The sequence below is a fragment of the Meles meles genome, chromosome 11, assembly GCF_922984935.1.
Source record: "Meles meles chromosome 11, mMelMel3.1 paternal haplotype, whole genome shotgun sequence".
In the NCBI taxonomy this organism is placed as follows: Eukaryota; Metazoa; Chordata; class Mammalia; order Carnivora; family Mustelidae; genus Meles; species Meles meles.
Window position 1 is genome coordinate 69,814,000 of NC_060076.1, and position 27,179 is coordinate 69,841,178.

At 43.2% G+C, this 27,179-nt stretch overlaps 1 protein-coding gene across 2 annotated transcripts in view; it reads right to left on the reverse strand.

Moving 5' to 3' along the window:
• Positions 1-27,179, reverse strand: part of NTRK2 (neurotrophic receptor tyrosine kinase 2) — a 324,463-nt gene that overhangs the window by 71,720 nt on the left and 225,564 nt on the right. For both annotated transcript variants that reach the window (XM_046023046.1, XM_046023045.1), the window contains one exon: positions 11,152-11,282. In XM_046023046.1, the coding sequence (XP_045879002.1) occupies positions 11,152-11,282 (131 nt within the window). The remainder of the gene's footprint in view (positions 1-11,151; positions 11,283-27,179) is intronic.

Here is a 27,179-nt window from a genome sequence, read left to right on the forward strand (position 1 = left end):
AACAGGCCTCATCTGCCCCTCCAGGAGGACCCTTCAGAGCTGTCCTGAGTAACGGGGCTGGGCCTTCGGAGACTCATCCCCGCCCACCACTGGATGGAGACCAGCCCAGAAGGGGAGAGTGACCTTGAGTGGACTTCCTGAGTCCCCCAGGTTGCAGCCTTCCCAGCAAGTGAGGGAGCAAGTCCTTCATTCCCAAAGGGGGCAAGAGGTTCGTCATCGAGTCTGCCACACGATGAGCTTGCGCTATGTAACTTAGCCTGCCCAAGACCGCTCTCCACACAGGAGGGCATGGAGGAATAGGCAGGGCCTGCCTCACCTCAGGGACAAGGAAACATTAAGATGACAGAGGCAACAACAAGGTCACCAAATCTTTTTTGCTATAACCTAGCATTTTCACAAACTGCCTTTAGCCCGATTTGAAGCTTTCTCGCCAGAGACAACCTGACCCAGAGTCAGAAATCATATCTAGAGTTTTCTTGAGACTAGAGGCAGTTGTGTCTTATGCCAAATTCTGGAGATACCCATTGAATAAAAGGGCCTGGTGGTGGGGTTCCCCATTCTCACGTTAGTATGTGGTTTTCTGAGAAGGGTCCCTTAAGAGTACGGGCTTTGAAAAGTGAGATGTGGTCCAGCAAACACTCAGAGAGGCTATAAACTTTGGTAGGGGTGTTGCCGTGGAAACTACACATTTCTTCATTTAATAACAAAGTGAACCGTGGCTGAGAGCCTGGGGTTTGAGGCTCTGCTCCCTGGAAGCTCTAGAAACAAGCTTTATACTCTCCCAAACTCAGCCCCTTCATCCCTGTTGCATAGGGAGATGTGAAGTGTTTATCTCGATGACTTGTTTAGGTTGGTTGTTAATCCAATCACTGTTTTGTTGAATTCCTAGGTAGGAAAAAATATCATAGTTAAGGCAAGCAGATAGACACGGAGGAGATGGATGTTGTCATTGGCTGGAACAAAATACACACATGGGAATGTCTCTCACCGTTGGACTCGAATTATGGTTTTGGGTACGTGTCTGTCTTCACTACTTCCTTTGACAGCAGAATCCAGAGTTGGGCAAATAACTCATGACCTACGAGGTCTGTGTAAACTAGAGATAAAAGAGCACCAGGAAGGAATGAAAAGTGAGTGTTCTGGAAAGGTGGTGCGCGGGTCCAGGTACAGGCAGAGAAAGCAGGCAGGAGGATATAAGGATGAAGAGGAGACTTCCCGAGTCACTGGCTCCTGACGGGCTGGCCATAAATGTTTGTGCTCTCCTTCTAGTTAAAAGAGAGGTCCTCACAATGGTGGTACTCAAAAAGAAGGTGTTCTAGCTTAGAGTTAAAAAAAGAAATCTGGATTCAAATTCTGACACTGCTCTGGACCTCTCTGAACTCTGATTTTCTCCTTTGTGAAGTGAGGGGAACGATATCGTCTACTTCACAGGGTCACCAGGAGGACTGAGTGAGGTAGTGTAAGCTGAGATGCCTCCCAGAGTCCCTGGTAGAGAACGACATTTGAAATCAAAACCACAGCGAGGTCTGCATTCGATTTGCTCACACGAAGATCCAGGGAGGCCAAAAGATGCATGGATAAGGCACGGAGATGGCCCACCATGAGAGCAACGGGCCCTGGAGGCAGCCCCCATTCCCCTCCGAAAGCCCTTTGAAGCCTGTGGTGTCTTCTCAGAGATCAAGACTCCTTACTCAGAGGCTGTCCTGCATCACTGAGATAGCTTATTTCTGGGGCCTCGGCCTGTCTTTAAACAGTGAGCTAGAGAAGGCCCTTCACGCCATCACTGCAAGACAGGAACAAATTCTGTACATAAATTTGTTTCTTAAGTTTAGCTATATAGCATTGATTCAAGAACACTAGACTGTGTGTATGTGAGTGTGTGTGCAAGTGTGTGTACATGTGTGAAAGAGAGAGACAGAGAGAGTCAGGTGATGGGGTAGAGGAGTAGGATGGGAGAGAAGACAGGATTTTCTCTGGGGGGAGGACACCAAACTGAAAGAGCTAACGAGCATCTAACATTTCCATTTCCCCAAAGGAATCTACTGCAGGAAGAGACCATTCTCTGTGTAATGTCAGAAGCTATGGTTCAGTAAAATTTTTGGATTTAAGAAAGATTTAAGAAAGATTTCACTATTCATGGGGCGAGTGCATCTCACAAGCCCTAGCTTCATCCTATGTGCCCATCCATTTTTGCCTGTTGGGTCCTTTTTCTAAATTATGATTCAAATCTATTTTAAGAGATTCAGAAAATATGGCAGTAACAAGTTGGGCAAAATCATCTTCTGAATTTGGCACTCGAAGGACAGAATTTTTTTCTAAGGGTGGAACCATAGCCAGACAGCAATCAGAAGCTGGAAAAATCCTGCTATCAACCCTATTTATAAAAATCATCTCTGTTTTCGTACCATGGCTGATTGTCATTTTACTCAATTAAGGGAGGCTTGGCTGGTTCCCCGAGTCCTTGGCAATGGACATGAGGTGGCAGCTTCCCTCGCTGACAATCGCCTCCACTTTGACAGGCATATTTGCCCCATCATTGAGCATTGCTATTTTCTTACTCCTGGTGTCTGCTTTGTAGCTTTGTTTCTTCTTATTCCTGGTGAATTTCCTGACACTTCAAAGCTACCGTCCTTTCTGAAGACATTCTCAAGGGAGAGGTCTCATCCAGAGCTACAGTGAGTTACTGCCTTGAGCACACACCGATTCAGAGTTGGAGGAACTGAACAGCATGCGGTAAACTTCAGCACAGACCTGAGAAACTAGCTAAGGCAAAATAGAAGTCAGGAAAAAAAAATGAAAGGAAAATTAACATTCCTCTCAAATGCTTCCATGAAATATTAAGGCTAACTAACAGGAAGCTAGTAGGAGAGGCAAGAGAGCTTATTTGAAATGACCTGTGTGATTGGATGCTGTAGGATAGGATAAATGATCATGCATTTCAAAGTGCAGGTGGTTCAGGAGACACAAGGTTAAACACAGACTGCATCCTTTTTGAAAGCACTGATCTTATATTCTTCTCCTAAGATTTTTAACATCGTAGAAACAAAGTTAAGCTGAAGGATAAGAAAAGAAGAGATCATTACGGTAAGACCTCATCGTGCCCAGTGCCCACCACTATGCTTAAAACAGAGGCCAGTGAGTAAACCCCCATGGGAAACAACTCAGATGCATGAGAATGTCTGTCAATGGGCCTAAGTTCTTCCGGGTCAGGTTCACTGGGGCAAGACCTGCCACTAATGGAGACTGTTGACTCTTCTGATATCTCTTAGACCTGCACTGTTCAACAGGGTAGCCAACAGTCACAAGCAGCTGGTGGTCATTTGAAATACGGCTAATCCAAATTGAGATGTGCTATAGGTATAAAATACACACCAGATTTTGAAAACTTGCAGTGAATAAAGCATCTCATTAATATTTTTATATCAACAATGTTAGAATGCTATTTTAGATATGTCAAGTTAAATAAAATGTATGAATACAGTTAGCTTCATCTGTTTCTTCTTACTTTTTTAATGTACATACTAGGAAATTTAAAAATACAAATGTGGCTTGCATTTGTGGCTCTCATTGTACTTCTGTTGGACAACCCTGTTCCATAAAAGCTACCTCAATAGGCTATCGGTGGGTCAACATGACTTTTGGGACTGCTGGGAAACAATACTAAACTGAAATAGAATTAAGGCAGATTCCCTTCTTGTAAGGTTCTCTTGGGCAACGATTAGCCAGGTGTTTAGAGTAAGCCGTAGTCCCAGTGCTATGAGATTCTTCTAACTTCTAGGGTCTCTTCTAAAGAATGGGAGAGGAAGCTTTTATCAAGTTCTTACAATAGTGAACTTTGGAAGACTACGTTGTAATAAATTCAGAGACAGGATAGAAAGAAGATCCTAAAAACCAAGGAGGGCTCCGTAGGTGGTTCCCCTACATCCTGACAAATGTAAAAGTTAATGAAGTGATTATGTGAAAATGAAACTGATCGCAGTCAGTGCTCACTGTGTACTAGAAACCAACATTCTGTGTGTATCAACTCGATCATATGTAACTGGCCTTTGCGAGGACTTTAATTATGTACCAAGTGACAGCTTCAAATACAAGATTCATAGCCAGGGTGTTGATTGCTGCTATCTTTATTTTCACAGCCACGCTAACTCTTACAGTTTGGAATCTAACGAGTCGACCATTCCATGGGAAACGCAAGGCCAAGTCCTATTTCACACGCCTTAAAATGCTTGCAATAATTTGGGTGGTGAAATTGACGGCTTCTGTGTGCATATTACATCAAGTCGCATATTATAAATGCTAAGTCTTTGAAAGACATGAAACTAATTCATAGCAACAGAGAGATATTGACTCGAAGGAATGAAATAGAAGTTGTCCTCCAGTAAGGAGAGCTGCAATATATTTACCGGCTTTAAATACAATTAAAAATGGGACCTGATTTCACTAAAGTTGCTGATGGATCATGGTAGACTGGGACTTAATTGGGAGCTGGGTTATCATGCTGAAGTCAAGGAAAAAGCAGCACAGCTACTGAGAGGCCCATGTTCCAGAGATATAGAAGTGTGAAATGAAGTCTCCAGCTGTGTTCAATACCAGAGGAGACCTCATTCCAGTGAAATGCACTGTTTGGGGTTTAGCGATTCTGAGAAGATGGGGATGAATTGGAGATGAGCCAGAAAATAGGGTTAATAAGACCACTTAACAAGACAAAAAACAGACTTCCCATCACAGGTTAAAAGTTGAAGTTTCTGGAAAGCGGACATTGATGGGGCAAAGTAGTAACTGGAGCCTACCAGACTCAAGCACAGGAGGCGTCCTCACCAGGAAGATGTCACTCTCCCTCCTATAGCCTATGTGAGTGTGCATGTATGCACGTGCATGTGTGCACGTACACATACACACACACTCATGCACGAACCAGGAAAAAATGGGCTTACACTAAAGTACAATAGAAATCTATTAAACAATGTCTGGGCCATAAAGACAGTGAAAGCTTTTAATGAGCCACTATTAAAAGTTGGATGATTTCTATCCTAGAGACTTGTAAAGATGGGAGTCGATAGCATTTTCTGCAACACTGTGTCCTGTTAAGCTACACAAGCTCCTTTTTTGGGACAGCACTAATGAATGTTCTCTTAAATATACTCATCTTGTCATCTTCCATTTCCATTTTGTGGGGACAAGGATTTCACATGCCAGTATCCATGGAGAAGTGGGAAGGGAGCACAGGAAGAGGGAGGCATGGGAGGGAAACTTCATGATTAATCAAGATGTGAGGACTGATAAGGTGACTGCCACAAAAAAATAAAAAATTAAAAAATTTTAAAAACCCGGGGCGCCTGGGTGGCTCAGTGGGTTAAAGCCTCTGCCTTCAGCTCAGGTCATGATCCCAGGGTCCTGGGATCAAGCCCCACATCGGGCTCTCTGCTCAGCGGGGAGCCTGCTTCCTCCTCTCTCTCTGCCTGCCTCTCTGCCTAGTTGTGATTTCTCTCTGTCAAATAAATAAAATATTTTTTAAAAACTTTTAAAAACCCTAAAATGAGAGAAAGAAAGAAAAGAGCCCCCTGTCTTAGAGATAAATGTGCCTGGGGAGAGCACTTGAATTGATGAACTCTTGATTCCCATTCTTGTCTATGGATTGTATCACTGTTCCAGAATAGGAAAGAATGAGCTTTCCTTTTGGAGACCTTATTCTGCCCTATCCATGTTCTGAGACAACTGGCTCTAGTTGCTTCTTCCCCCATAGCGGGCCTCTTCTGTGCCATGTGACGACCTTAGATGGTTAGGCCACAGATAGGTTGCCTGTTGTGAAGATGGAGTGGAATCACTGAAGTGATTTTCCTTCTTGAGCGGTCTACAGACTGGGAAGAACAGCTCTTCACCCTTTTTTCAGGGATGGAATCTCTAACATTCCTTCAGGGAACCATGGCTCCCCACATTCAGTCTCTGTGTGTCATGTAGACCTGACCTCACCTTCCATTTCCAAGGATGTGTATGTGACCCAATCCTGGGTATCCAGATTATTATTTAGTGAGTCAGAGGACCTGGGGACCCAACTCAAGACAAACCAGTAGGAGCTGTCCCTTGGACTTTGGTGTAATTGTTGGGGAAGAGGAGCTCTCTTTGGGGTTGCTGGGATGGCAGGATCTAAGCCCAGAACCATTGCTGCCAAGTCTTTACCACAGTGGAAAGGAGAGAACCGGTCTGGGAATACAGTCAATACAGAGGAAAGCAGAGCCAGGAGATACATACACGAAGAATTGATTTTCTGGATCCAGCAGTACCTGAAGCAAGGACACTAGTAGCAAGGTTTTCCAGTAGCTTCAGCAAATAAATTTTCTTTTCCACTTAAATCAGCTTGAGTGAGGTTTCCCATGAGCGTGCTACAACTCTTCTTATCAAAGCTGATAATGATGTTTTACTTATATTCACTCCAGAATCCAGTTTTCTTTATTTCCACCTATTTCCTTGAATTGCATTTCTACTCAGAAAAATGTCAAAGTGTCTCTCGTCCTTACATACAGATGAGCACAACTAACACATTCCTTTGCATTACTTGGTAAGTGGCATCGTGTTGAATTTCCTCACTTGGGGTAACCAGAGCATGTGCAAAATTCAATAAGTAAAAAATGCGGTGCATCACAAGCATCAGACTGTTGGGGAGGCCCGAGTTTTAGTCCTAGGTCTGACATTAAGTGCCCTTGTTCAAGCTATGTCACCTTGGATGGGTCATTCGTCTTCTCTTGGTTCCCATTTCTTCATTGGCAAAATATGGGAGTTAAGCTAAAGAACCTCAGTTAATAGCCATCCCTTCAATCATTCAACTAGCATTTATTCCATGCTACTAGATATTGGACAATGTGCTAAAAAGCATGGTTCCCACTCTCAAAGATATGTCACTCTAATGGAGGAGACACACAGTCATGTCATTGATGAAATAAGCTCGCAGACACATATAGAATTAACAACCTTGACAAATACCATAAAAGACAAGTACAGATGCCTTAATGGATATGATGGGGAGGTCTGACCTAGGTGGCAGAGCAGGCAAGGGGAGGTCTCTCCAAAGAGGAGCAACTTGAACAGAGAGTGGATGGATTAATGGCAGCTGTGTGGACCGAGGGGCTGAGGTCGGGCTCTCCAGACATAGGAATGGCAAAACATGTTAGATGCTACTTAGGGTCTGCTGAAGGGCAATGTACCAGAGCGCTCATCAGTCAACTCTTCCAAAACACTTGGTGAAGAAAATCAGCATTATTTCTTCCGTTAACAAGAAGATACTCAGAATCGAGAAATGCAAAAATCCGGAACGAAGTGCTTGTTGAAGTCAGATCTCACCGTTCCTGGTCTCAAATGTTCCTGTAGGGTGCCTCTCACTCGCTTTAACTTACACCTCGAGGAAGTCACTCGACTTCCCCGGGTCTCGGATTTCTCATCTATAAAACATGAGACTTGGGTTCTATATAATTTCCAAAGTCTGTCTTGCATGCAGCAATTTTGTGTTTCTAGAAATACACCTGAGTTAGTGGAGAGGGGGAGGAGAGGCCATGAATCCGACGACGCGCACTTGCGGCTATATTTAAAAAACAAAAATCAGTGTGCATTCATAGTACAGGAAAATGTTGTAGGCATTGTAGCTATCGACATGCATGTTGGATAGAGCCAAAAATAGTTAATGCACCCACAGCTAATGCAGGGGAACTACCATGAAGCGTTTCCCTGGTAATTGAGTTACTTAAAGGTAAAGTAACTCATTCTGATCAAAGACCTGTTCCTCCACTTCTCACCCTCTTCATGGGTTCTGCCATTGTGATTCAGCGTAAGAGGAAAAAAATAGCTGTTGTGTCCATTTCACTAAAAAACGAAGGTCATCCAAAAACTATCAAGAAAAGGTCACTCTGGTTGGCTCCCAAACGGGGAGATTGTCTAATGGGAGTCCATGTGGGCTCCCGAGTGCCTTCAGATCACATCCATCTTAAACCGGGTCCTGCAGATCCCTCAAGTTCTTAAAATCATTTGGGGCAGGCGATGTAATTTACAGGAAACTGACATCTGTCAGTCCGCTTGCAAAGCCCTGGGTTTCAAACCAGTCAGCTCCTTCTAGAGAAGGAAAGAGGACAAGAGCTGCTATTTCTTAGAGGCATAATCAATGCTGCCGGGGTTGCTAGGCAACGGGCAGAAAGCCTGTCAAACATCCCCGGGTACCTTCAATGGGAGAAGAACAGCTCCAGGAGCAACTCCTCAGAGGTGACAGGCTGGGCGGAGCCCCAGAAGGGGCATTCCGTTTGTCTCATTCCTGAAAAATTTGCTTTACTGTGGTTAGAAATGAGCCATAGACATTTTCCTCCAAGGTTCAGGGGATAGTCTTTGAACACACTTCCAGTTGGCTAGCCCCCGCCCGGAAAAATGGGCCGGTCAGACTGGGAGAGCAGCTCCGTGTGCTATTGTGATCCAGCCGTCCTGGAGCTGGGGAAGGCCTGGCTTGTGCCTTGGTGGGGGGTGGGGAGGGGGGCTGCAGCCTCTGAATCCCAGAAAGTGAAAATGGGCACCCTCTCTGAAGCTAGAAGTCATTCAGGCAAATGTAAGCAAAGCCTCTGATAGCAACAAGACTTCACAGGCAAGGTCGTGGAGAGGAGACGTTTTAGGTGTGCGACCTTGAAGTTGAAATGAATTTTTGAGCTGCAGGTCTTTTCGTCCTCTCGGCTTGAAATAACAGTTTCATTTGAATTTCAACAAGAAGGAACAAGCCCACAAAGAGTCAGGAGTTGATAAAGGGGAAAATTCAAGTTCTTGTTGGTTTGGTTGATTTTGGGTTGGTTTGTTTCTAGCAGTCTTGCTTCACAAACTCTCACCATGGGTCATGAATTTGCCAACTTAATCAGCAAGAGGACTGGGTCCTGCATCTTCATCAAAGGTGGGATTAGGGCTGTGACTGGATTCAAACCAGGGAGAAGCCTCAGCGGTAATGGCCGTGGAAGATGAGCCTCGGGAGCAGCAGGCTGTGTGGGCAGGGTAATAGTTTACACCGCACTGACCCTGGCCGGCGCTTCATCAGGACCAGCCCAGGCCCTGAAACCCTGTCCTAGCATGTGTTGGGAAGAAAATGCGACACATGAGTTGAGGTGACCCAAATGTAGCCGGGGAACACCTTCTCTTCAAGGGCATTCAGAGAACAGCCAAGCAGGCAGAGAATATGGAACGACGCTCAAATGAAAGGCTCTCCCCACTAAGAAATTTGGTGCCTCTCTCTCCATACCTGGCTGAGGTCCCTCAGCTACTCCTACACTGTCATCTAGGATTCCCTAATCTCCCAGAATTTTCTCACATTCCAAGATGCTCACCTTGTGACCCCAGAATCAAGAATCTGAATTCAGAGTCTGAAGGCCTGACTTAGGTCCCTAGGGGGGCCTCCAAATATCAGTGGGAGGAAACATGACTCCAGAGCGTGAATCCCTGGTCTTCAGTGTCCTTGCGTATAACTCGTGGCTAGATTAGGATCAGATTTTCCCTAAACTGCTTCTAGCTCTCATATTTTATCAGTCTATGAATCTACAAAAATAGAGGCACCTTTTGGTCCCATTTCTCCAACGTGAGGGGAAAAAGCAGCAGAGGAAAGCAAAGACTGCAGAGAGAACACTGCCAAATGTTCTGAACATTTTGTGCTTTAAAAAATAAACTTTCTGGGTAAATGAAAGAAAAGAGGAAGCAGTCGCAACAGCAGGAATAACCACCCCCCCCCCCATGACCCGAGTCATGGAGGGATTCTTATTTTACACCTTTTACCCCATTTGACCTCCCATCTTTCCAGCAACTTCCTGTGTCCTCTCCTCTGGCTCCCTCTCCCCCTCCATTTGCCTAGCTTAGTGAGACGATGTTTACTGATATTACATTTACCCTCCCTAGAAAGTTCTGTCCTTTATTTGTTCCAAAGTGCAGCTTTTAGAAACCTTTGGTGAGAGTCTAAGAGCCTCCGGGCCACTCAGGTTGGGATGATATCCGGGAAGCAAATGCACTGTTTCTTCATTTGGACGAATTTTAACAGAAAGTGTATTTAGTCCGCAGGATGAGTAAGTTCCAGAAGTTTCTCTCTCCTCAATTACCTATTATGTGTACAGTAGAGTACTTTGATGCTAAGTACAGCACTAATGGAATAGACAGCTGACTTTTACACACGAAGTTTGTCCTGGTCTTAACTAGTAAATGAATGCCACATTCTGTTTGGCAGAAACAAAGAAAACCCTATCATCTTCCGTGAAGCCAAGAAGCTCCATCTTATTATACTAGCCAAGCCCATATTCCTTTGCCACTTAATTCATTTTATAAATATAGGCCTCTTTTAAGTCTTTTACATATATTATTCAATACCTTGGTGAGTTGGTTTTTTTTTAGTTTTGACAATGCATATGTAAAAGATCTGCTGAAGTCTTTTGTGCTATTTTTGTTAATTCCTATGTTTTAGAGATCTCAGTGGAAATTTCATCCCCTCCAGTCACATTTATCTTACTGAAGACCAGGTCTCCATTTTGAGTTTGGGTGGGGGGAGGCAGTGGTGGGAATTAGGGACTTTCAGCCTCCATTATTTCATTAAAACCGTGTGTCTCCTGGGGTGTTGGAATCCAAGAGATGCCATCCACCGCAGGACAGAATCATGCCCGCCCTGTATGCAATCCTGGGGCTCTGGGGACATTCGGGAGGGACAGGGTGAGGTGCAACAGAAGATGTCAGCAGGGCAGAGGGCTGAGAGGGACAGCAGACTCCAGTTTCCCTCCTAGGGCCCCCACCGAAGACAAGCTATAGCTGAGCTTGGCAAAAACACTGAGCCATCCAAGGACACAGATTGAGGCTCCAAGATGTGTCTGGAGGAATTCTGTCGGACCTTACTGACCTCCACCCAGTGTTTAGTTAGCATTGACTTGGAAGAGTAGCTCAGAGCTCTCCACAGTCCATGGACTGGTAGGTCACCCCTGAGAAGAAGCTCCGACAGATGTGCCCCAAACACTCTTCCCACTGTCCACTTAGTTCCAGAAAATTCGAACACATCCACTGGAGCAGACATAATTTGCTCCTGAATTGGCCAACTATAACATGAAATAACGTTACTTCCACATGTGAGTGCAACCACGGATAATGAGACATTCTGAAGTGTTCTCTTACCTTCACTGCCACCAAGATCTTGTCCTGCTCAGGACAGAGGTTATAGCATTCAGCTAGGAAAACTTTTCCAAAGGCTCCTTCGCCTAGCTCCCTTTTCAGAACAATGTTATGTCTCTTGATGTGCTGAACAACTGTAAAACAAAGACAGAATGGAAATTGGAATCGAGGCACGCGGAGGTGACGGCGGAGGGTGGGAGTCAGGGGCCCGCCTCCTGAGCTTCTCCCCTCTGCCCCAGTAAACCAAAAGAGAGGCTCAGTACCCATCCTCACTGTGCACCCCAAATAACTGGAAGGAGGTTACACGGGCGTGCTCTCCAGAGCTCAATTATTACTTTCGCTAGAATTGAAGAAGTGACTTCCCCATTGGCTACAGAATGTCAGTAATGAACTTCCTAAATTAGGAGAGGGGAGAAATGGGAAAAGACGAGACATTAACAGCAGACCTCTCACAAGCCAGATGCTTTGCATATACTTGTTTGTTGTGTGTCTCATGGGGGAAAGGCAGAGAGAGAGCCAGGAATCCCTATTTCTTTGTTAAGATGCCTCAGACTTCTAGAGGAGGGAAAAGGCAAGATCTGGGCATGGCTAATTAGAGCTTTGTCCTCCTGGTGAGCTGGGCTTGACCAGGGTTGAGACTCATTTCTCATTCCAGAAATGTCTAGACCATGCTACGGCTGGTTTACCGAGAGCTTTCTAAGATCATGCCCTAGTCTTGGCTCTCCAAAGCCAAGTAGAGACAAGAATAGATGCATGGCGAGAAGAGAGAATATTTCCCCTTCTTGTCTAGAGTGGAGCTGGCCCGTGTCAACTCATCTATACGCCTTTCTGAGGTATAAGGCAGGAGGCGGCCAAGGCTCTCTGGAAGCCCGTTGGTTGCAAGGAGGGGAGCAGAGCGAAGCATTGCTCAGAAGGACAGAGCCAGTGGGAAGCCCAAAAGGAGACTCTGTGGAAGACAGAGTTGTCATGGGATCTTGTTCCTCTTCCCCCTGACTGTCAAGTGCTGCAGCCCTCAGCCCAGGCTTCGGCAACGTAACTGGCTGCCATTCTTTCCCTTGAATGGCAGCATTAAAGAGAGACTGGGAAGCCTTCTGGAGCTTGGAACGTGTCCCTAACGGTATTCTCTCGTTTTACTCCCACATCCCTGGGGAGCATCTCTCTCCGTATTTTGTAAGTGGGGAAACTGAGTCTGGAGAAAATTCAGTGATTCTCAGCATGGGAATGGAGGAGTTGAAATTTGAATTTGGGTCTGTCTGAATCCAGAGTACACGCACGAAGTTGCTTTTCCATAGTAAACTGTGTTACACATGGCAAGAGAAATAGAAATATGTAAACAATAAAAAGAAAACATACTCTCCCAGCTCCCTGTTTAGTTCACCCTTCAAAGGCCAGTTCAAATTCTCACTTCCTGCGAGGGTTTCCAAGACAACTCTGACCATCAAAGACCTCATTCTCTGAATTCATAGTATGCCATGACTTAGGCTTAGGTGAATTCTGGCTTATCTCGCAATTATTGCACATCTGTAAAAACCCTGAAACTAAGAGCAACCCCGTCTATCTTCTATAATCACGTGTAATGCCTCAGGTGCTAAGCCCCTAGAAGATTTATTACTGTGGTTTAATTTGATGATCTTTCTGAAAAGCTTTTTTTCCCCCTTGAATGTGAACTGCACTGTGAAAACAAAAGGAAATACTAAGCATATTTCTGTAATTTAAATAGTATAAACCTGTCATTCCACCCAAGAAACAGACTATCACCAGTATGGTGAAAGCACCACTATGCTACCGTTTTCTTTCTTGATGGTATCCACTTCCCCGCTCTCTTCCGGGGGTAATTACTAGACTGAATTTTGTGTTAATTATTTCCTCCATAGGTTTGTTACTAACGCTATATCCCTAATGAGATATTGTTTGACTTTGCTACGTAAATGGAAACCTACAATGTGTATTCTTCCATGTCTTGCATTTTTCACTCAGCGATGTCCTTGAGATTGAGTTACACTGAGTTACAGTGTGTGTAATAGTAATTCCTTTGCGTTTACTACTTTATAATATTCAGAGAAAGGACTATACCACCACTTATTTATTCATTCTATGTTGATGGATCTGCTCTGTAGTTTCTCTTTATATACAATTTCTTAAAAAATGCAAGCGGTGATTAAGGTTTGCTGTAATAGGATTTTTCCCCTGATAATTCATGTGGTTTGGAGTTATGACGGCTTCCATGAGCCTCTGGGAACTCAGGGTGATAAAAAATCAAAAGGTCTTTTATGAGCAACAGTATTAATGAATATAAGAATGTATATTAATTTCTCATGCTCCAGTAGCAACGGCTGAATTTAAGAGAAGAGAAATGTGTTCATTAGGTAGAGTGCCCATATAAAGAGACAAACGTAATTCTTGCAGAGAATTAGCTGCCATATTTAAATCTAATATTTAACTTCATTGTTGTCACACGTTCATTGAGAATTAAATTGCCACTTGATTTACTTTCTCACCAAATCAAGGCAAGTATTTAACTTTTTTTTTTGCTTTTGATTTACACTTTCTTTCTTTCTTTCCTTCTTTCTTTTTATTTATTTATTTATTTAAAAATTTCCAAACAGGAGAAGAAGTTGGTGGAGAACAAGTTGAAGTTTATAAAGCTATGGATAAAGACACAATTCCATCACCTTTAAAGCTAAAATCGATGGGACCAGTGTTCCTATGCTGACCTTGAAAGCAGTATGTGGGCACTAAAGCAGCCTAATTCTCCAAGGTCAGGGGTGGGGACAAAAACTAACCTGAAGCTCTCACATCACTGAGCTAAGAGTTTCTTCCCAATCTCTTCTGAGAGAGCAATGGGACTCATCCCCACCTTCCCCATCTCCTGTTTCTCTCCATCACCGCAGGAAGTCCTCAGAACATCTCAGGGCATCCCTCCTTATTCAACCTCTTACTCCAACACCACTCATCAGTGCCCAACTCTTCGCCTCTCTTCAGACCCTCCCACAGGGCCCTCTGGCCTTGTTTCACCCACCAGCTCCCTATATCCCCAACCTCTCCTTAGGTCTCCCTTGACCTCCTTGACTTATACAAAATCTTGGCTATGTCCCGAAGAGCTCCATGGCCTCAAAGGGAGGTCACCCCCAACCCTTCCCCAGGTACATGAGGGTCCATGTGCCTGACTTCTGACCACTACCCATTTTCTCCTGCCAGAGCCCCAGCTATCTCAGAGACTCTATTTTAAGGATCCAGCAGTCTATTCTACTTCCACCCCCTCATTGCTAGTTACTCCTCTTACCCATCGATCTCCCAATTTACACTATCCCTTTCCACCCTACTCATGCCATCATTCCCCGTGACCAAGGCACAGAGAACAGAGACGCTTAGTAGCTTGCCTAAGCTGCAGAAACACTGGGCTGCATTTATCTGAGTCTTTTATTGGTGTAGCTAAGAGCCAGGCGCTGGGAGGTTTCGATTGGCTGTCTGGATGGCATTAAGGTAACTTTCTCTGGGAGCAAGACTGTCTTAATGAAGGAAGGGATGCACTGATGCACATTCCTCACAAGCTCTTGATTTCACTGTGGATGAGCACTGGGAATCACACTGTCTTAAAGGGCCCTGTGAACACTTGGATTCATTTGATTCAAAATATTCTGACTGAAGTGAGTCTAAAGATCCCACTATAAATAAGCTATCAGGTAAGCATGTAAAATTTTTACATGCTTCCTTTTCTGGGATCAGTCAATCATCTCAAACCCAACATGAACAACTAATAAAAAAAAAATGAAAACACAAACTCTAGCATTGGTGTCTTCCTAGACTTGGAGGAAAACTTAAAACAACAGTTGATTTAAAAAAAAAAAAAAAGCTTTGTAGACAAGTTTCTCTTTAAAACTTGCCTTGCCAGAAGACAAGGCAAGATGGAAATACACCAAAGTCATGTGCTCTGCAGACTCATCTATGTCCCCCGATATAGTCAAAACAAGGCACAGGATTAAATTACTGCACGACTCAATCTACGCTATGGAATCAGAGAGAAACTGAGGACTGGCAACGGTAATCAAGATGAGTGCTTGAAAACTATCTGGACATCTTTGCCGTTAATGGAATTTTCCAGAGTGGAAATTTGGTGCCCTTGGCCATTTGCTTCCTGAGGACCAGAAAACTGAGTAGATCTCCAGTTTCGTGTTAGTATCACGTTACAACCCCCGACAGATGTGTTTCCTCCCAAGTACCTTCAGTAGCTCACAGAGATGCCTGCAGGTTCAGACAGTTTAAATCAAATTCCTGGTATTGATATCCCCCAGAAGCAGATAATCTCTATAGACACACAGGCTATAGATGAAGTATTAATCTCCATCTACATCCATTACTACCAAATCTAAAACTAATGAAATAAATACATAAATAAAACTACTCACTTAAGGGTGAAATTGAAAATGTATTCTTCCAATTTCCTCAGTAATGGGGTTTCATAGAAAGCACCTTGGCCCAGTGGACGTATCCCGCTTAGCCTATGACCCTTAAATTGAGTCATTAATTGAAATCTCTAATATATGCCAAGTACTAAGTGATCTATAGTTAAAAGGAAGACTATTCTAAAGTTTGAAGCAGAAAGGTAAAAAGTAGTATGTCCTAGAAGGCAACATTCTACAGTAGATGCAATCTCTCTGTTTCCCTACAGACCCGAATGTAGGGTCAGCCTCAGCAGTTCCATCTCAAGGGACTGGGTTCTATGATGGCAAAAAGAACTTCAACCTCCTCATGTTTGGTAGTCGCAAGTGAGGCTCAGAACAGTGATGCATCTTCCCCGGGGCCACACAGCTAGGAGCTGACTGAGCCCGGACTCTCTAACACAGGCCCTCATTTGAGACCCACCCGAGGCAGTCAGGGCCTCCTGGCATTAAAGTGGAAATAAGCATTGCATCTAGTTAATATCTCTTCTATCAGAAATACTTGAAACACTCACATGTATCATCTGAAACGGATCAAGCCTCTCATAAGGAGGAATTTCATCAGAAAACTGCTGACAAAATAAAACTACTGTAAAAAGTGAGAAATGAAACTTAAATGCCTTGGAAAAAGCTCGAACTTGATTTTTATATACGATGAACAAATGTCATTTACTAAATATCTTAATGTCTGTTTCACGGGCAGCCTACTGAAACAGGTAAAATCACCCACCTTGTAAAAATAAAGTTGCATGAAAGACGAGAACTATGGTTTTGAATTTCATCTACATTTTTATCAAAATACAAGGTGGTGCTAAATTGGAAATAAATGCAATTAAGACCACAGACATAAAACACACCAGGACAAGATAAGGCCAAATATTCATAAATAATATTAATGATGAAAAAGAACATGGATTCATCCTGAGCTCTTCTTAAGTACATTTCAGCAAAAAATCCCAATGTGCATTACCATCAATTAATTTTCATATCTCCCCAAATGAGGTCAACAGTCACATTTATTTTACAGATGACGCCGCAATTAATTGACTTACTGGTGGTCATAGAGCAACCCACTTATCCTTTTCCAAGTGCTATTTCCAGTGAAATGAGGATACGGGGAGGGGCCTAACATGCAGATTGCTATTATGGGCCAGAAAATAAGAATTATCAATCTTCATAGTAATCCGGTAGGGTATCCTTATGTCCATTTTCAAATTAAAGTAAAAAGAAGAGAATCAGGTGAGCTAAGTAACTCATCCCATGTTGTACAACCAATAAGGGGCAGAGTTAAAATTTACTCTACTACAATGTTCTACTTTGTCTTGGCCTTCTGATAGAAAACAAAGTGAAAGAAAAGCCAGATGAACTGGACTTTTTCTATCTAGGGATACGTGGGTCGACTTTTGCCAGTTTAGTTCAGTAAGTTTTGACTAAGCACCTACTATAGCCTGGGCATTTTTCTGGGGCCCAGTGAAAAGGATGAGCAAAATAATCCCTGTCCTCACATAACTCACAACCTCAAGGAGCAGAAAAATACACTTATATCTATCGTATCTTTTCCTAACACCTTTGCTTCATTCACAAAAGATTGTCGGTATTTGATGGGATCATGAAAAGAAAAACAAAACACCCAAATAAAAACTTGAGTCAGGGAAAGTGGAATAGAGGGCCAAGACAAGATGCTAGGTAGAAATGCAAATGTGCAGATTCTAGGGGTCCCATGGGGTTACGAAAATTAGGTCATAATTTGGATCTGAGCTTCCTGGCAACAGAAACCAAAAGAGAAACCCAATAATTAATAAAATGTGGATGATCCAGAGGTAAAAGCACAAAAAATCCTTATGGTAAGTGAGATTCTTCATGGCATTTAGTTTTTGAAGGAATATATCAAATGGATTTTACACAGGAGATCAGCGTCCACAACAACGCCCACAGAGTAAATAGGGATCTTCGTAAGAAATAAACACATAGCACAATAGCCACCCTCAGAGAAAACAGTGCAAGGTATGATGGTATCCCATCAGAATGGCACAAAAACCAAGGTCTAGGGGCATGCTCAAGAATGCCTTGGGGGGGCGCCTGGGTGGCTCAGTGGTTTAAGCCGCTGCCTTCGGCTCAGGTCATGATCTCAGGGTCCTGGGATCGAGTCCCGCATCGGGCTCTCTGCTCAGCAGGGAGCCTGCTTCCCTCTCACTCTCTCTGCCTGCCTCTCTGCCTACTTGTGATCTCTCTCTGTCAAATAAATAAATAAAAAATCTTTAAAAAAAAAAAAAAAAAAAGAATGCCTTGGGGATGTGGTATCCCCACACCCACTGCTGGGCCTAGAACACGTCAGGCGATCAACACAGAGAACAAGGAGCCATGGGACCAAAATGGGCACCTGAGAAAGGCAGGAGAAAGGGCCAGGAGTGAGCCTGCTGGGGGCACAGGAGTTAAGTAAGAAGTAAATGGGAAGAAGGGAGGGAGGAGCGGAAGGAGGGAGGGATCTGATAGGCGAGATTCCTGGGGAAGCCACTGAGGGCAGAGTGGGCAAGAGATATGGAAACATTCTGAGACAGAGAATAGAGATTTTGAGGGATCTGCCTTCTGAGGGCCTCGCTCTGCTGCTCACCACAGCATGGGGCCACGGAAGGAGGAAGAAGACTTCCAGGGATTCCCGAGGGATCCGGTGACGGGCAAGACACTCTTGCAAACAATTTTACATTCCTGGGAGGGCACCAACTAGCTACATGGATGCCACAGACAACATCCAGTGGCAGCAAAGGACTCTTCCATCCTAAACCAAATTTTAGACCCCGTGCTGAATGAGAGCAGGACAGCTCTCAGAGGAGTGGGAATGGAGATTATTGAAGCCCTACGTCACAAGAGATAAAGGTGATGGGGTTATTTGAACTTAAAATCCAAGACCTTCTTCTAGAAAACATCCGGAGAGGAGGGAAAGCCCCAGAAACCATCTTTCAAGCTGTGAGACTGAAGGGAACACCACACTTCAAAATACACATACGGCACATCCTTCGCTTTGACAGCCCCTAACAGCCAAAATTATATCTGTTTTACACACTGGCAGGTGGTGGAGTTGGATTGATTTGCCCTGACAGCCCTCCCTGCTGGAACAATACTTGTCAGTCAGCCCCGGCAATGTTTATATTTTCAAGAATAATTATGCCAAGTGATTGCACGAAATCCTGGCAGGTGGGCAAGAAAGTCTTATCTGTCTACCCTCTGACCCTGTGTCCCTGACCTTAATGTTCCTTCTGCTCCCAGGGATGGAAAACATCCCTTTCATGCCCCATGCCCCCTCCGAAGCTGTATGCACAAGCCTGCATTTGAGGGTTCGATATTGGTGCCTGTCTTACCATCTGGAACCCTCCATTCCAGTGACCTCCCCATGCAAACTTCCCCCCTTCAGTAACTTCAACTGGTAGCCATTACGGTTTCCTAATTGATTTCTTCAAGATCGCTGGGTTTTTCCAACATACACAGATGTGAATGTTCCCATCATGCAACACATCTTTAGCTGTGGGTGAAGGTAATTCTGAACCCAGACCAGTGGGCATTCAGGGCTTCCCTGACCTGTGTCTAACGTAAACATAGTGACTATCTTCTTGGTGCACACAATTTAGCACACACATTCAAGATCACAATGGGATCAATGGTGATGGGAAGGTCAAGCAAAGTGCTAGGCAAGTGGGCCACCCAGGAAAGGCTTGTAGAACCATTGAGCTAACCTCAGAAATGCAGATTGGAGTCTTTTTTTAAGATTTTATTTATTTATTTGACAGAGATCACAAGTAGCCAGAGAGGCAGGTGGGCTGGGGGAAAGCAGGCTCCCTACTGAGCAGAGAGCCCAATGCGGGGCTCCATCCCAGGACCCAGAGATCATGACCTGAGCAGAAGGCAGAGGTGTAACCCATTGAATCACACAGGTGCCCCCAGATTGGAGTCTTTATGAGGGAAGTTCTGAACTCAAGAGAGAGGAGCAAGGGCTTAGCTTAAAGTACAGTGGGAGGCCAGTAGGCATTTTATGAGGTCCAGAATTCCACACCAGCTTCTCAGGCTTTCCATGGCTTTCCATGGCCCTAAACTCTGCCCCAACTCCAGGAGAGCTCATAACCAACAATATATGGCCAATATCTGAAGGATGGGGGTGACAGAATTTGGGGTTGCCTCCCAAAAGTTTTCCATCTCTAGAGGGCTTTCTGTCTGATTAATATGCATAGCAGAGTCTGATGATATTTCCTCTTTAATATGCTTATTTCAGAACTCATATTTTGGGAGGTAATGCTAATGTTTATTTGCTTTAAATGATTTTGTAATACTTGTAGCATCTTTCAATTCTTCCCCTCCACCTCCTCATTTCACCATTTAAGCATCTATGTGAAGAGAGCTGTGTTGGGTGCTGTGGAAGGCCTATGGATGAAGAAGGAGAAGAGGATGTCAGCAGATGCTAATTATACTTCCACTGTGTGCTAGGTATTGTGTTAAATGTTGTACCTACATTCTCTTCTTGAGACATTCTGAAGGACTTGGGGAGAGACATCATTGTCTCCTTTTAGGGAATGTAGTAACTGAGTCCTGGAGATGTTAAGTAACTTGTCCAAAGCCATACAGCTGGAAAGTGGGCAAGGTAAGCTCAGACTGGTTTCACAACCATGCACTCTCCCCCAGGAGAACATGGCTCTTTCCCTCAAAAGATGAGCAGTCTAACAGGGAGATGAGGCAAATATACAAACAATAGTTGTCCAAGGCAGAATATCAAAACAGCTATGACAGATGTAAGAAATATAGGGTTAAGTCTACGGCCATACCACCCTGAACGCGCCCGATCTCGTCTGATCTCGGAAGCTAAGCAGGGTCGGGCCTGGTTAGTACTTGGATGGGAGAAATATAGGGTTAAGAGTATCTAGAAGAAAAAGAGTCAAATTCTTTGAGTAAATGATGTGGGGTTGGAGGATGTGCCTTGTGAGTTTTCCCTTGTAAGTTGAGCATCGATTGAAATGTTGGTTGAAAAGAAGGGCCATGTTGGCCATAACTTACTATGATATTTCCCAAATGCCAGGTTGTCAAGAACTGGCTCATCCACTGGACCTACCTGTTAAGACATGGCCACATTAAAGTCCCAAATCTGAAAGCCATTTAGGTTGAACTAAATGAAGTTTCCATTTGTGCAGGCCCAACTGTGACAAATACCAGCTATTTCATGTGGCTTAACCTAATTTATCTCTTGGCTGTTAGGTTTGCAAACAGAACTTCTGAATGTTAGAAAAGAAGCCATATCTTTTAATTTTCAAGAAGATATTAAAGAAAGCAATACATGGACAGGGTAACAAATCAAATAGTACTGAAGAACTGAAGAACTCACGATGGAAAGAAATTATACCCCTCTACAGGCCTCCCTATCCTCAGCCCCATTCTCTTGGGTGTCTGATTCAATCCAGTTTGAATTTCAGGGATTTCTTCCATGACTGTAATCAATATGTATACTTTTTCTTCCTGTTTTCCCAATTTCAGACACTTAGCAATTGTCCACTACTCAAGAGAAGGATTTCACTCGCACTATCTCCCACCTTTTCCCAATAACTGGGAGCTGAATTATTTTCAGTTCTTCTACTCATAGTCTATCATACTCTTACCTTTTTAAAGCCATTATGCTAGACTCTTCTATATACCACGAGCCTAATCGCCCCCTTACCTCTACCCCAGTCACTTCATGTATTCTTTGAGCTTGACCTTTACTGCAACTCTGTCATTGACTGTTATTATATGTGGTTCAACTTATGATATGCTACAATTAAGTGTCTTATGTGACTAAAAATTAAAAAGCGATAAACACAGTTTATTTCAATACAACCAGTTAAACACCGTATGCCACAAGGCTAAGTAGGTGACAGGACTTCATTTCCTTTTTGATATGTCTAATGTCACAGAGAGAACTTCTGGACCCCTCGAAGCAGGACGTATCTAAGCATCAAGATCGAATGCCTTCTCTCCCTACCGTCAAGACTGTCCTAGCGTCTAATTCAAATCAGTAGATTTTTCATTTATCCTGTTGGGACCTGGCAGACCTCTCAATCTGAGGCCTGGGGCTCTTAAACACTGGGAAATTGCCTTCTGTTTTTTTTTTTCTTTGTTAAATTTCTCTCTACCATTTTTCTGTGTTCTCATTACTATTTGGAAATCTTGTAGCCATATGTCACCTCTCATATAGTTGAACTGTATGAATTCTCTCACATGAATTGCTTCCCTATGTCTCTTATCTTTTCTTCTCTAGCCTTGTCTCTCTCTGTCTTTTTGCTCTTGTTCTGGAAAATTTTCTTGACCCTCTCTCAGACCTGTGATGGAAACATTCAGTTCAGCCATCATGTATCTAATTTTTATGAGTTCCTTCTTGTTTTCTTAAGATTCATTTTTCATAGCTACCTGACTTTGATTTATGTATATAAAAATCTCAAGTCAGAGAACACTTGCTTTTTTCTAATTCTCTTCTGATTCCAAAAATACTTCTGCTTCCTCCAAGGTCAGTTTTTCTCTTTGGATCCTTTCTTTCAGTGCTTATCGTCCTCATGTGTATGATGGTTCTTAAATTTTATTTATATGTAAGGATGGGTAGCTAGTAAGGGTTTCTTAAGCTCTTATGTCAGTAATTCTGTTTTTAGATAGTGCTATTGCTTAGGAATTGGGTCACTGGTAGAACACATAGATAAACAGGCCTTGCTTTAGGACACAGAGGCAAAAGTGGACCATTAAGGAGGAGCATAAACACTCTAGACAAAGAGAACGTCACTCTGGGCCTTCAATATCCATACAATTAGCCCTCATCCTCTAAGGCAATCTGGCAATTTCTGCATAGATGTGCTTTAGTTTTTTTTTTTTTTTACTGAGGATAAATAATGGGAGGCTATCTGTTTCTTTGCCAGATTGGAGGGGGTGGGGCATACTACTCATTCAGTTGCCCTCCCAGTATGTGTAAGCCCTTTCCCACAGATACTCACTACTCTACCTGCTGCATTTGTTGGCTCCAAGCCTGGAGAACAACAGGGCAATCCTGCCTCTACCTCAGAACCCCTACAGCATATTCTGAGATGAAGATTCTTCCACTGTGTTTCACGCATGCATATGACGACCACACACTATCTCTCTTCCAGAAATCTATTGAGAAATCTTACCGATTAAGGATTTCCACCTCTCCTTCCCTTCTCTGTATGGTTATGCTCAGCTCAACAGTCCAGATGGAATGTCTTCACTACCTTTCTAAGGAAGTGCTTCTTGGAGTTTCCAGAGCAGATGGGATATTCTCCAAGAGCTCAAATAAGACCTTAAATAACCTATGCGTTTTATAAATGAGGACAGTAAGGTATGATAAAAGTACTTATTTCCCAGAGCTGAACCAAGACCCAAAACCCATTTGATTGTCCTTAAATACAATGCATTTTCATTATACTCTGATCCTCTCATTATAAACATTTATCATCCAAATACAATAAATAGCTCAAGAAAGTAAGAACGGAGAAAAGAACGGAAGATAAAGGTGATATGAAGTCAGTGGAATATTTCTATAGTCTGTCCCTGGAAGTCAAATTACCCTTCTTCCATAGCTAGCAGACTCATCTCTTTTGTCTTCTGCCTATTTACACTCTCCATCTTTGATGAGCTGCAAAACCTTGGGTGTGAATTCATGTCAAGAAGCATGGTGATGAAGGCGGTTTATGAGCTGTGAGCAGATTTATAATGTGAGAGTTATGGTGCTTGGGTCCCTTTCCTCTCTGTCTTATGATAAAGACTTGTTCTGTGGGCTTCTGTCTGCTGGAATGCTTCCAAATTTTGCAGTTAATGATACAAGCTCTGTTTTTGGACAACAGTTAGTTGGACAAGAAGTACACAACTAAATAACATTTATCCAATAGCACTGCTTGAGAGAGGAGAGAACAGTTCCCACCCATTGGGTCTTGGGGTCCTGTTGGGAAACTAGAGAGGGTCAGACAAATCTTGCTCCCATTATGGTTCCATGGGTTTTATAACGAAGTCTTTTATAGAAATTGCCATCTCCTGTGAGAGTTTCAATGCTGTTATTACAAAGGGAATGATTTACACTGAATGTGATTAAAACTTGTTAATACAAACCACTTACATTCAGGGTTGGCATGGTCCAAAGTACTGAAATGATATCAAATATTTGGAATAGATTATATTAAACAAATTCATTCAAGAATAAGCCAAAATTAAATTCTATGGTATGCTACAGTTGAAGAAGAAATGAGCTGAGGACAGTTTGTCCTTGGGGCTATCGCTAAAAAGTATCCAGCCCTGCTTGGTAGTCCCACTGGGACCTGGGCAAACAAGCCTCCAGGAAGAACCTGATTTCTTGGGAGAAATAGTGTACAGTGGGGCCTACCATGGGATTCTGGCACTAACTGGGTCTGGGATCCCCCACCTAGCAATGGTTGACTGAACCAGTGATGTTTTTTTTTTTTTAATTTTTTTTTTATTTTTTATAAACATATAATGTATTTTTATCCCCAGGGGTACAGGTCTGTGAATCTCCAGGTTTACACACTTCATAGCACTCACCATAGCACATTACCCTCCCCAATGTCCATAACCCCTCCCCCTCTCCCAACCCCACCTCCCCCCAGCAACCCCCAGTTTGTTTTGTGAGATTAAGAGTCACTTATGGTTTGTCTCCCTCCCAATCCCATCTTGTTTCATTTATTCTCCTATCCCCCTAACCCGCCATGCTGCTTCTCCATGTCCTCATATCAGGGAGATCATATGATAGTTGTCTTTCTCTGACTGACTTATTTCACTAAGCATGATACGCTCTAGTTCCATCCACGTTGTCGTAAATGGCAAGATTTCATTTCTTTTGATGGCTGCATAGTATTCCATTGTGTATATATACCACATCTTCTTTATCCATTCATCTGTTGATGGACATCTAGGTTCTTTCCATAGTTTGGCTATTGTAGACATTGCTGCTATAAACATTCAGGTGCACATGCCCCTTCGGACCACTACGTTTGTATCTTTAGGGTAAATACAATTTAGTATTTGTAGTGCACTTGTGCACTACAGTAGTAGTAGTGCACAATTGTGGTGCAATTGCTGGGTCATAGGGTAGTTCTATTTTCAACATTTTGAGGAACCTCCATGCTGTTTTCCAGAGTGGTTTCACCAGCTTTCATTCCCACCAACAGTGCAGGAGGGTTCCCCTTTCTCTGCATCCTCACCAGCATCTGTCATTTCCTGACTTGTTAATTTTAGCCATTCTGACTGGTGTGAGGTGATATCTCATTGTTGTTTTGATTTGTATTTCCCTGATGCCGAGTGATGTGGAGCACTTTTTCATGTGTCTGCTGGCTGTCTGGATGGCTTCTTTGCAGAAATGTCTGTTCATATCCTCTGCCCGTTTCTTGATTAGATTGTTTGTTCTTTGGGTGTTTGAGTTTACTAAGTTCCTTAGATTTTGGATACTAGCCCTTTATCTGATATGTCATTTGCAAATATCTTCTCCCATTCTGTCACTTGTCTTTTGGTTTTGTTAACTGTTTCCTTTGCTGTGCAAAAGCTTTTGATCTTGATGAAATCCCAATAGTTCATTTTTGCCCTTGCTTCCCTTGCCTTTGCCGATGTTCCTAGGAAGAGGTTGCTGCAGCTGAGGTCGAAGAGGTTGCTGCCTGTGCTCTCCTCAAGGATTTTGATGGATTCCTTTCTCACATTGAGGTCCTTCATCCATTTGGAGTCTATTTTCGTGTGTGGTGTAAGGAAGTGGTCCAATTTCATTTTTCTGCATTGGCTGTCCAATTTTCCCAGCACCATTTATTGAAGAGGCTGTCTTTTTTCCATTGGACAGTCTTTCCTGCTTTGTCAAAGATTAGTTGACCATAGAGTTGAGGGTCGATTTCTGGGCTCTCTATTCTGTTCCATTGATCTATGTGTCTGTTTTTGTGCCAGTACCATGTTGTCTTGATGATGACAGCTTTGTAATAGAGCTTGAAGTCTGGAATTGTGATGCCACCAACTTTGGCTTTCTTTTTCAATATTCCTTTGGCTATTCGAGGTCTTTTCTGGTTCCATATAAATTTTAGGATTATTTTGAACCAGTGATGTTTGTAAGGTCCTGCACAATATTCTTAGATTTTGTCCCTCCATCTTATGCAGGTGCATGGTGACCACAAGCCTAGATGAAACGACACTAACCATCCAAGAACCCATGAAAGCCAAGGAGGAAAATGCCCATGGAGGAAGAGAAGTTGGAAATGAGGAGGAAGGTATTCCTTATGCAGGGTTCAGGATGGTTACAGGGGATGCAATGAGTGAAAATGGCCACAAATCACAGCCAGGGAGTCATGGGCAGAAAGGAAGGCCCAGTCCAGTCCCTGCTAATATCTAACTATGTGACTAAGAGCAATTTACTTAAACTCTCTGTCTGACTTCGATTTCTTTCCTTTGGCTATAAAATGGGAATAAAAATGCCTGCCCCGTGCCCACTAGGGAGAACGAAATGGTATGGTAAATAACAAGTACTCTAACAAAGAAAATGTGCTATGTTTCGTGGGGAGAGCACTGCTGTGTAGCAACGTCACACTCAAGATTACACAGTGACACACATATGTTTTTGTGGTTCAAGGTAATATTAACTATGACACACAACTACAATAATATTGGGGCCTCCTGTTCTTCAAGTACCTTCATGCTCATAAAGTACTCTCCCATGTTGTTTTATTCAAACGTTAAAACAGCTCAGTGAAACAGGCTGCGAAAATTTCCCGAGTTTCATTTGACAGCTGAGGACACAGAGGCTCAGAGAGGCCAGGGAGTTCATCCAAGGCTGCACAGCGAGTCCGTTCTAGAGCCAAACACCCAGTATGGCCTTTTTATTCCAAGTTCAATGTTCTTTACGCCCGAGTGGCAAAGCGGGCATTCTGGAGAGCAAGAGAGTAACAAACTTCATTCCAGATGTAAAAGTTACAGATGAGACACTAAGATCAATACAAGAGGCTAATGAAAAAATAGGGCCAAGCATTTGCCTACTGAAGGGACAGAAAGTCAAGAAGGAAAAAGTTAATGTGGGTGGGAATTATAGGAAAACTTCACAGATTAAAAAAAAAAAAACAAGAAGAAGAAGAAAGAAAAGAAAAAGAAAAAGAGGGCTGGGTTGAAATGTGAAGAATGGATCTCTTTGAATAGTTAGAGGCAAAGTTAGGCAAAGCTCTTAAGAAACAAGGAGAAGCCAAGGCACAAAGGCAGGGTAGTAGGAATACACCTGCTCTGGTTAATTCAGGGTGCAGTGAGGGGGGCAGGATTAGGGTTGCAATAGAAGTTTCCATTGGTTAAATAAGAGCAGAGCATAGAGCACCTGTGGGCTAGCTGAGAGGTCTAGATTTGATCCAAAAAGAGATGGGAGCTATCGTAGGTTCCTGAGTGAGGGTGTGGCATTATATAAGCAATGTATTTTCTGGTAGGAATATGCACAGTGTATTTTAAGTACACCCTGAAGCAGAGAGAGCAGCTAGATGTTTGCATTAATAAAGGCCTAATCAGGAAGTCCTGGGTTACAGTGTGGCAATGAAAATAAAAAGAAAGCTATAAATC